Source organism: Coturnix japonica, chromosome 8 (assembly GCF_001577835.2).
Source record: "Coturnix japonica isolate 7356 chromosome 8, Coturnix japonica 2.1, whole genome shotgun sequence".
In the NCBI taxonomy this organism is placed as follows: Eukaryota; Metazoa; Chordata; class Aves; order Galliformes; family Phasianidae; genus Coturnix; species Coturnix japonica.
Window position 1 is genome coordinate 26,831,119 of NC_029523.1, and position 12,077 is coordinate 26,843,195.

At 37.7% G+C, this 12,077-nt stretch overlaps 1 protein-coding gene across 2 annotated transcripts in view; it reads right to left on the reverse strand.

Annotated features, from left to right (window-relative positions):
* SLC44A5 (solute carrier family 44 member 5) overlaps positions 1 to 12,077 on the reverse strand; it is a 49,904-nt gene that overhangs the window by 26,522 nt on the left and 11,305 nt on the right. For both annotated transcript variants that reach the window (XR_004308234.1, XM_015870851.2), the window contains exons 2-4: positions 8,761 to 8,809; positions 4,209 to 4,282; positions 395 to 479 (exon numbers count right to left, since the gene is read on the reverse strand). Coding sequence is in view for 1 of the 2 variants with exons in the window: in XM_015870851.2 (XP_015726337.1) it covers positions 395 to 479; positions 4,209 to 4,282; positions 8,761 to 8,809 (208 nt within the window). In the remaining variant the exon portion in view is untranslated. The remainder of the gene's footprint in view (positions 1 to 394; positions 480 to 4,208; positions 4,283 to 8,760; positions 8,810 to 12,077) is intronic.

Below are 12,077 nucleotides of genomic sequence, written 5' to 3' on the forward strand. Positions count from 1 at the left end.
GGCATTTGTTGCGTGCTGAAGTGAACCAAGAAATCGCAATGCTCTAGAGACTACTCTTGCCCCAAGATAGATAGAACTCCCCTAGCCTTTGCATTTAGATGAGCCAGCTTGCCCCTTCCAATGCTATCAGTGATGCAATCTTAGTTACATTCATACTTAACTAAAAATATTCTCAGAATGATGACAACAACTGCACTACAGTAATAATCTGTGTTTAGATTTCCTCTGAGCAACTAATCTGAACTTCATTTGGAATAAATGCAGTAAGAGGATCTTAAGTGTTGATGTCTCTCCAACTTTGCTCAAGAACCACTCACAGACAGAGGATTTGAAACCTCATTTTTCACTCATAGTGCATAAGTCATAAAGATGAGTGTTCAGATTTAGTACTCACTCATTGAAGGTGTCCTTCTGACCACAGAACTGCCCATAGCTGTCAGTTGGATAAACCACTTTCCTGGGATCGCCATGTACCCAAGCTGCAAATACACACACATTTTAACATTATAGTCAAGTGTACAGCAGTAATGGTAATAACTGAAATTCACCTCTCTAGAACCATTCCAATTTTTGTTGATGGCCACTGAAGGATATTGGTTTGTACATCTCCTAATAAGAAGCAACAATACAAATCAAACTAACTAACTACAATATAGATGAATCAGTAACAAAGCAAGTCAGTTCACCTTGTATCTTCAGGGCAAACATATCTGAGTCGGATCCAAAATATTAAGTAATGGACTTTAAAAAAAATAAGGTTTCAAAAGGTGAAAGAGGAGGTACTGCAAAAGTTCTGTTGGCTTACAGCCACAGAGAAAACAGGGAGCTGATGAAGCAGACAAATGAGAGCGTTCACAAACAACCGCCACTGTACTGAAATCAATGGGATTACCTAAGTATGACAGAAATACAGCAGTTGTGGTTGAATTCAATGGACTACATTTGCTCTTTTTAAAATCAAAGTATTTCCTGTCCTCTCACTTAGTAATTATCCGATTTTTCAGTTATTGGTTCTGTATCTAGCAACTTATCCATTACATACATAGCTAGTATGAACCATAGGCCTGAATGGCAAAAGAAGTTTATGCTGAACTTTTCTAACTTCCTTCCTTCAATTTAAAACAAGCCTTCTTTTTCAAGACATTTTCATCATTATCATCAAGGATATATAGCATAAATTTGGTGACCTGCAGATAGTTGTAGGACTGTCTACCAAGAGAGAATCTGTAATGCTACCTCCCACCCTGAATGGTGTTAGGTTACCAGTATGAATCCTCTAGTACATTTTAACACACATTAGTTTGCTCATGTTTTAGAGTTTGTGAACTACTTTGCTGCTTGGTATCAATTAATTTTTGAATATCCAGACAATACATTTCAGATGAACTGTGGTATTCTGATACTCGCAGAAAGTTGAAGTTCTTCACTGATGTTAAACTCCATTGAAATTTTCATTCATTAAATCTCACTTAGTCATTTCATTCACACTGGATAATGGGAACATTTAGGAGGTATCAGATAACTCAGTTACACATAAGTGTATGACATCAGAAAGCAGACAGCTCTCTGATAACTGCATTGATTCTGTTGGTTATGTCATGTATACTTCTGTTGTGACTTAGACAATAGGGAGTTTTTCTTCTACTTGGAGATGACTGTTTTTCACATACTTAAAAGACTGGTGCCAAATGGACCAAGCTCATATACAGATCCAAAAAGGCCTTATTTGTCTGCTGTTAAATGATTCTAATACACCAGTGTTTTTCTAGCACTCAAATCTTTATTTTTAACTTTTGTTTGGCACATTATTTTTCTCATTTGATCACATTATTTTTTTTAATCACTATCTAAACAGGAACCAGTGGAGATATACCTCACCACATCAGAGCCAAAGTTACTTCCCAATGGAATTCCTATTTAGACTGCTTTGCCATTATCAAGTGTTTAAAACATCTCTTGCTCAGCAGTACCTGTCCTGTGTGCCCGAGGCTTCAGTCTTGTTTTTAATCAAGCAATACATGAAATGATTTAAATTTTAAAAAGTAATTTAACACACTCGCTCTGTGAATTACACCACTGGGACCAGCTGCCAGGTGGACGTAGCTGGCAGTAAGCTAAAATCCAGAGTAGAACTAAAAAAAATCCCACATTAGTCTGCTATAGAACATAAACATTCAGCATTAGATTAACTCTACAGTAAAAAGAGAAGGAAAATTACCAGCCCAAGAGTAAATATGCAGCTTCATTAATTGTCTGTGCCAAGGCTTAGCCATCAGGATTAATGAACCTACTCCTCTGACACTTTCTTTGAGAACAATGACAGTAAAAGGATCCATGTGATAAACACAGTTGTTATTTACCGGACTAGGTAGTAAAAAATAAGTAACTAATTCAACAGGGGGAAGAAGGTTATCACAAGAACTAGCCTGACAGAGCAGCACCATGTTTTGTGTGTTGTACTGCATTGTTGACGACTCACTATCAAACACTAAATTAAATAGAATCTAGTCATATATGTTTGGTTTTTTTTCAAGCATGTTCTAATGCTCATAAGGCTGCAGTTCGAGTACTGGCACAAACAAAAAGAAGATGAAAATAGAAAATGAAAGAATAGCAGAACCATATTATACAATTGAGTTGGCATAATTCATGACTAAAAACCGATTATCAATTTTTTCTCAATGTATTATTTATTTACATGCATGCATTTTGTACAGGGCTGATTCCTGGAGTTGAGCCAAAGCTGATCACACCTACTTCAAAATAAATCAGTGTAAAAAGAATAGCTGAAGCACTGTATTAGAAAACTTGAAAAGCGGGGACCACGTGGATCTGGATTTGGAGCCGAGATAAATACTTCTAGATTGAGAATTTGAATCTTCTCTGTAAGAAACAAAGAAAAAGAAACCAGCTACAAATTTGGTATCTGTCCTGGGAATAGGTTCTATTTCTAACCCACATTTCATAAGGTTAGCAGCAAAAGAAGGCTGTTCAGATGTTTTGCATACAATAGGAAACTCCTACATGTGCACAGCAGTGAACATGGCTAATTCACTGCCTCACACCTCATCCAGAAAACTTATTTACTTCATCATATACTATATGGTTCCTTGGAATTGGCACATATGAAGTTGACAAAGTTCTAGCCAAAGACTTAAGAGGTTTATATAGTAACAGAAATGGAGCCAAGACTTCATAGCACAAGAACAGTATCCAGCTAGACACTTCATTTCTGTTTGTCCAGATACCAGCACTCCAGAACACTGCCTGTCTGCACAAAGGCAGGCCATCAGCCACTAAAGCATTTGTACCTGCAAGAAAACAACAAAAGTTCCCCTGATCTGAGTCCAGCTCCTTCAGTTTTGGCTTTATGTTTGAATACTGACAGAAGGACAGAGCAGAACATCAATGAAGAATCAGTCAATCAGACAGAAAGAGAACAAAAGCACACACACTTAGAACAGGTTGCCAAGGAGCATATCCAAACAGCTTTCAGATATCCCCAAGAATTAAGACTGTGCAACCATTTCTCTGTACTGAACAAAAAATGATATTACAGAATAGTGAAGAAAACTAACAGCTTTTCTTATATCTAAGGCAGAGCCAAAATGATATTTTACAAGTAAACTGAAGGAGTTTAGGCAAACATGCAGACACACATTAAGTACATTTTTATAGTATTATTTGTCCTTTCACACATATGCATTTATGCAATTCTCTCACACAAAATGAGCATTACTGATTAATGAATGTCCTAATGAGAAACAACTCTGGATCCCACAATAAATGAAGTTATCACTCTTCCTTCCCTACTCACTGCTTACATGTGTTCTTATGGAAATCTTCAGAACAGAAACCCTCTTAAACACCAAAGCATTTAGTTCTAACTTTTCCTGTCTAACGTCAAATGAAAGGATTTTTCCACAACAGTTACTATGATTGTAAAATCATCAAACCAATTTTTTTTTGACACATTTCATTTCAAAATTTTCATCAGTAAATACATGTTTTTGACCTTCTCTCTAATTATGACAGACAGTGAATGTTAATTCGCAATTTGATTCCAGGTGAGGCACTGTTTATTGACCTGAAAGCTTTAGGTAGACATAAGCAGAATGGACATGCCAGTTAGAAGTAATAACATTCACAAAGTTGCTTATCATTGGTGTGAGAATGCACTACTGTATACTGTACCTGTGTTTACTTACCTACAATTCCTAATGCAATGTAACCCAGAATGACAATTATGAAGATTACACAGCAAATAACATCTGTACAACGCCTAGGAACAGAAAGGAACAGTTTTTAAAAATACAGGGTCTAATACAATCCTTTGAAAACACTGAACGTCACAGTCCTCTCACATCTGAATACACTACACACATACTTGCATCTGCACTTACTATTTTCTTAAGTCTTATGCTAAATCACATTCAAGATGTTAAGGTCCTGCCTTCACCGCAAGATGCTTATAAACATCCTCAGTGTGTCCTTCAAAACTGGTATCAAATTTTGCAGTGTCTTGAGATATGACTCAGTACAGCTTATCTGCATTGTAAGCAGGTTATGAATGGAAAAACAACAGTGAAACTAAGAAATAAAGCCTATCTGAAATTATCCCTGTCTGTGCATAGAATTCTTATCCAGCTGCTTGACCTCATTTAGTGCAACCAAAAAAAGCTCTACGGAAAGTGAAAAAAAGACTTTGTGGAGAGATATCTCCATTTACAAGCAAAGAACAGCAGTCTCTGGATGGAAAACTAAGACACAAGTATTCAATTCAATTAATGACTTCTCTTTATTGTCTATCTGTTAAGTTTATTCAGGCAGAGAAGTTGAGATGTGGGCTACCACACATTTTTCTCCAGTGTCAGACCTTGATTACAGGCATTCCAACAGTGTAATTGATAGGAAACAGGAACTCCTAAGAGGGTAGGAGAAGGGCAAGTATTCATTTATGGAGAAAAAAGATACTGCTGACCCATTCTCTCCTTCACAAGCCAACACCACAAGCCTTTGCTTCTGAAGACATGTGGCAGCATACCAGTTCATACTCATAAGTCTACATTATTTCATTAGCAAAGAGGTGAATCATTCATAAAAGGATGTACTCCCTCCATCTTTCATACCTGAAGTACTTCAGTCTCTGTTACTGACAACCTACTGTTTACCTGGCATGTCTCAGTGAAGAGCAGGTTGGATAGCCTAAAGGTACATAAACTTTATAGCTGTGTGCCTGGGCAAGTTCTATCAGCAGAGGCATTCACTGCTGCTCTCCATTCTCCCCTGGTGGTAATAAACTGCTTGTGTACTGACCAGTCCATTATATAAGACTGAGCAATAATCATTCCAGAAAAACATAATGCATGCTTCATTATAAAGTGAAAGTAAAAGGACTGCCTTCATAAACCTAGCAGTGCTCATCTCTCCTTGCAAGTCTATGCAAGGAGCCAAGTGGATATAAGCTAAAACCTGAAAGCGAAAAGAAATCTCATAATGCAATCTCCAATGACAAACAGTAATTTTTAGTGTCTATCATTCTTTCCATTTTCCTATTATGTTCTCCTCTTATAAAGAACCACTATTCTGTAGTATAAAGGAGATGACCTTCGAAGCAATTGCAGAAGTTTAGAAGTGTTTTCAGGGGTGGAAAAGGAATGAAAAATCCTGTATCTCTAGAAGATAGTTTCACCATCTCACTGAAATAAATGTTTAGTAAGGCAAAGCTGGTACAGATTCAAGGTCGGTATGACCGTTATCTGATGAATGACAGCAGAAGAAACAAAGCCAGAAATGCTGTTCATTCCCCAAGTCTGTTCAGACACTTTGTTGAAGATTGGCTCTCACCCTGTAAGGGAAATTTTTAAGAGACTGAGGATTTAATAGAAAAAAATCTCAGGAGAAATGAGCTACTATAAATATTTTAATTACAACTCATATTGTCTCAAAAATCACTTCAAGTATAACTCATAGATCTCATTTTATGATTACTAGATACAATCAACAGTCACATTTGTTTGTGCTAGATCTTACTTCTAAGTTTTGCAGACCCATCGCAAACAAGTTCCTGTAAACACTTTATCAGAATGTAGGACTTTCCCTTTTTTTATAGGACATTTACAGGATACAAACTCTTGTATTGTTCCTAGCAAGTCTTACATGTGCTGGGGGCCCACGATCTGGACATAGTACACCAAATGGGGCTTCATGTCAGCAGAATGGAGGGAGGCAATCGCCTCCCTCACAGCCACTGCATTTATTCCATTTTAATAAAAGATGTTTACATGAAATCTAACCAAAATCCACATCCAAACCGCTTCAGAATTATGGCACTAGCAATGTACCGTATGTATTGCCTCACTGAACACTCCTACTAACCCTATTGCTCAATACTTCAGCCGCTGGCAACAGCGCTTTTCTCTTCAAAAAGAAAAATCAGTGAAGCCCATATGAATGTTTCCCCTTGGAAGGCATTCATTTAACAAAAATATGGGAAGAAATACAACATTTAATAGACATTAACACATCATTATTAAGACTTAGCTTTCTGTTTTTCAGGTTTTCAGATTTTTAGTGGTTTGGAGGATTATCTGGTGCTCAACAACATGTGACCATTTCTACTCTATGGTATCTTGAAAAATGCATTAACTTCAGCAGCCACTACGATGGGACATAACTGTTCTCTGTCTCTGCACCTTTCATCACTGACACGCACAACTTGCAGCCTACCCATCTTGATATCCCTCCTCTCCATTTTCAAAACTGAAAAGAAACTTATTCCCTGTTTACAGAAAGTTGACAATGAGGTTAAAAGCAGGTAAGCAGGTAAGAGCAGGTGAAAGCAAAGATAGGAGTATCCAAATCCATACCACACACACCTAGCTGTCCAGGATTTGGCTGGTATACAGTTAACTTCCTTCATAGAGGTTTGTATGATGCTGTCTTTTGGATTTATGGTGAAAAATCGTGATGAGAGTACATAGATGCTTTGGTTGCTGCTGAGCAGCGCTTGAAGAATCAAAGACATCTCAGCTTCTCATGGTCCTCTAAAGATGAGGCTGGAGGCGCACAAGAAACGAGCAGGGGACACGGACCCCAACTGATGAAAGGGATATCCTACACCATTTGACGCAATAGCAAAGGGGGAGGAAGGAGAAGGAGGAGAGGACATTTGGAATGATGCTGCTTGTCTTCCAAAGAAACCGTTACCAATGCCTTTGTTTCGTTCTGCATGCGCACGTAGCTTTTACATTACTTAACAGATGGTTCTTATCTCAAACCACAAGTTTTCACACTTTCAGCTTTCATATTCTCTCTCCTACCTTGCTGTAGGGAGTGAGTGAGTGGTTGCGTGGTGCCAAGCTTTCCTACAGAAATCCTAAAGTCAGAAGCAAATTCAGCGCAGAAGATGATTTTTCTCCTCTTGAACTCTTGGGAATATATTCTGAGAAAGCATTTTACTCATAATAACTAGCTAATCCTTAGTAACTTTATTTTACTTAACTGGAAAAAAAGAAAGTAAAAAAAAAACCAAAAAAAAAACCAACATTGTCTTAAAAAAATTCTTAAAATGCTTAAGGGGTATGCCTGTCATGCACTGCACTGAGTGCACCGATGGCTCCACACGGTCAGATGAGACATTTAGGTATCTTGCAGAAGCAATAGGTTGAATTTTGACCCAGGGTGCACCTTACTGCAAAGTAAGCTCTGTAAGCAACATTTTAGGAATCAGTGCCAGATGGTGTACTGTACAGTGGAGCAACACCTTCAGTGTTTAGTTAACTGATCTATTTTATACTGTTTCCAACAATACTGTCTTACCAGAACATTAAAAATGCACTTAACATATCTGGTATACCAGTTACATGTCAGTTTTTATTTTACTTTGCTCTCAAAAAGCTGCCATGGAATGTCAGAATGTACAATTAGAATACTACATAAATACACCTGGAACTGCAGTCACTGTCACAGCAATTGTGCATTACTAACAGCAAGTCACAGCACAGAATGGTTTGGGACCTCGAAAGATCAAACTATTACAACCCATGCGCCACAGATCCATCCTCTCAACTCTGCCCTCGCAAGGCTCCATCTATGTCCAGATCTGGGGCCCCCAGCACAAGAAAGAAGTGAAAGAAGAGGGGCTGCTGGAACAGGTCCTGAGGAGGCCATGAGGATGCTCAGAGGCTGCAGCACCTCTCTCATGGAGACAGGCAGAGAGTTGGAAGTGATCAGTCTGAAGATGATGAGGAGTTTATAAACATGAGGGAGAGTGACTTTTCACATGGTCTCATAGGAACAGGACAAGGGGGAATGGCTCTAAACTTAAAAAAGGGAGATTTACACCAGATGTGAGGAGGAAGTTCTTCACCCAGAGGTGATGAGGCATTGGTACGGCTGCCTGGAGCTGTGGGTGCCCCATCCCTACAGGTGCTCAAGGCCACGGATGGGGCTCCGGGCAGCCTGAGCTGGTGGTTGGCAAATCTGCCCATGTTACAGGGTTTGTAACTAGATGATCTTCAAGGACTATCCCAATCTAAGCCATTCTATGATTGTATGATTCTATATAAACAATACAGGGTTTACAAAATTGGCATTCACATTGAAAGAACTTAAAAACACACATGTAAGAGTGGGAAGGGGAGTCTCTGGGATTAAAGAGAAATTTTGTATCAAACTCAAATGTTTTATTAGCCACCTTTTTTTCCCTTGCTCACTGCAAAGCCAACAGAATAAAACACAATGACTTAAGATATTTACCTGTTATGAACAGGTCCTCTGAACTTTGGGTCAAATTTCCTTGGTTCACCTGCATTTAAAATAAAAGAGCATAAACGCATGTCCTTGTTAAAAATAAAATCTATACAGGAGGGTTGTTAGCAACAGTCTGAAGAACATCTTCCATAATTCCCCATTTACTCAATTTGGTTAAAATAATTTCCCACAGGCATTACCAGTAACTCACCAATACAACTACCTAGTTTTGGTAGTCAAGATAGAAGTTTTTTATCTTCAAGCTTAAAAAATCTGAGGGTGTCCTTTTAGCATGCAATTAGTTTAATGTACATCCTATCACTACGTGTGTCCATAACATTAACAATATAAAGTTGCTGATACTTGAGAGGCAACAACTGTAATAATGAAGATAAAAAATTAGCTGTAAAAAACACGTAGTCACAGAATTTTCAAAGAGTCATTTTCAGCTTTTTCAGTACTGTTTACAAAACTGTGCCACTCAGTGATGCCGAGATACTTGCGATTCCATGAGCTTTTCTGTTAAAACAACTGCAATCTTATCAAGGCATCCATAAAGCATAGTCCAAAAAGAAATGATGTAGAACTGTTTTCTGTAACAGATGGGATCTGCTTTTCCCATCAGGGAGTGAAAAAACGTTTATTATATATACTTTTAAAAGATACAGGCAGACAGAGAATACACAGAAAGTCTTTGGCATTGTTTTACTAAACACAGACACTGCTCTGATGAGTTTATGAACTAGCAATTGTGTATAATGCATCCAACTAAATACAGCAAAATGAACCCATTTTTCTGTGGCAATTCCTTCAAAGTAAAGTCCATGTTATTGCAGTACACAGGCTAGCTAGACAGCTAACCACTAGCAACACTGCATGCTTAAGTGTTTACAAAGTATTACATTGGTAGCTCTAAGAATTCAGCATTCCTAATTTGACATGTCATAAAATGTCTTGTGCAAGCACCATGTTAAGCCCTCTGTGCAATACACTGACGATTTGCTAACTGAGTTATTACACTACTAGTAATTATTATGCTTTTGTAGCCTATGCAGCTGTGACGGTAAACTGTCCTCACATCTCACAGCTGGCAAATCTTTCTTCTCCTCCCACTGTACAAGTTACGCAAAAATTTTAAACAAGTTTTACTCTGCCAAGTCTCAGTCTGAAATGTAAACTATCTGCTGTATATCGATTTTTCATTCTTGTCAAATGGGACATTTATCTGTAGATGTCATCATTTACTAAATTATTTTCTCAATAAAATACACATTTCAGCTTTCTTCATAGCACAGCAGTGCAGAACAGATGTGTTAGAGCTAGAAAGTCTTAGCAGTGCTGCTTCAGATAGTATAACGCCTACGTACTAAAAGGAAAGAGAAGGCATTGTATTCATTGTGAGAAACCAAAACGCTGAATCCATTTTTTCTTAATAAAGGCATCTCTCTTTTCAGCTACAGACAGAATCCCCATGCGCTGATCTTCATCAGCATGAAATTTTCACTTATTCAGCAGTATTATTAGAAAACCTATTATAGAATTCTGTAATGAGACATATATATGCATTCCTATGGCAAATATTAAAAAACAAAACTACATGCTGGAATAACAGACAAAATTTTTAAGTAAATCCTGTACTACACAGTGACCAAAAAAAAAATCTAATATTATAACTCACAAATGATACATGTCATATAAACATACAACTCATTTTGCTATTACAGAAAATCACAGTGATCTCCTGACATCTATTTTTTGAGATACGTAGCATAATCAGCATTAGTAATAGAACATGATGAAGATATAATTGATCATCTCTAAAATGCTAGCCATAGGTTGTACACTCATACTTAACTACATCCTGAGATGAGACTTGCTGTCACTGCGCTGAGCTTAGGCCAGAGGGAATGGCCTCCAGTTGTACAAGGGGAGATTCACATTGGACATTACAAAAAATTTCTCCCCCAAAAGAGCACTCAGGCAATGGAAGGACCCCGGCAGGGAGGTGGTGGAGTCACTGTACCTGGAGGAGTTCAAGGAACATTCAGATGTGATACTAATGGACCAGGTTTTGCAGGGAAATACTGGTGGACTGTTGGGCTGGATGGTCTTGGAGCTCTTTTACAACCTTGGTGATTCTATGATATAAATATCTTCCACGTTACTGGTTTGCTAAACATCGCCTTTAAAAAATACACACACACAAAAAAAAACCCCAAAAACAACAAACTACCAACCAACCAGAAACCACAAATAATTATATAAAGAAAACTATTCAGATAGAGATCTGGCATCTTGAGGCTATTATTGCTTTAACAGAGTTCAAAATTTGACTGTATAAACACCATACATAAGATGATTATGAATGCCTGCTTATTTGAATATATCTAGTCTATGTACAGTGTAGACTAATATGACAAAAGGAACAGCAGCTCCCATGGCTGTTTTTGAACCATTAGATACATGGTTACAAATGGAGTTTGTATGACTATGTTAATTAGACCCAGCACTTCAATGGAGACTCAATTTCATTGATTTTACCTTCATCTCTGACACTGCTGCTATTTACTGCAGGATGTGCTCTGTAGTCTTAGCAATGCTAGTAATGGCTCTATGTATCTGGAATAATGAAGGCATTCACAAAAAGATAACACGGGCAGATTTAATCTAACAATTTATTTAAACAAATAAATCGTTCGCAGTTGATCGAAAATGGTCAGAAGTGACCTTTTGTTCTAAGTTGGGGTTTTTTTTTTCTGCTTATTAATAGAGAACAGATTTCAACTACATTCCCTGTTTGGTCTCTATAAAAATTACTCTTCAATGAACTTGAGTATCAAATAAGTCAAACGTCTTAAACAAAAGAGAGCAATTGTCACTATTTATGTTTCTGTCTCTGTAGACCCCTAAATGCATGGCAAGTTATGACAAGCTGGTCATCATCCACTGAGCCACGTTCCATACCTAGGTAGTAAGATTGCTAATGTTTAAAGAAATCCAATATCAGTGAAAGGCTTTCTTGCAAAAGGAACTTCTCAGCATTTCCAACATTCACAATGAATAAGATGGCTAACACTGACACAGAAAATATTGTCTCCATACAACTAGTAATAAGGTGATGAAAAAAATAATAACCATGATTTAAATAATGATTTGAAAAGCTTTTGAATGATTTTGAATGTAACAGGGTAAAGCCCTCATGTTTGTGTGTACACACGCACACACAAGGGCTGCTCCAAAATAATGCCTCCTATTTTATTCTGATGGCCCTCAGTGTCAGAGGTTGAGGAATGGCAGCAGAGGTCAAACCTTCCTGGCAGTAT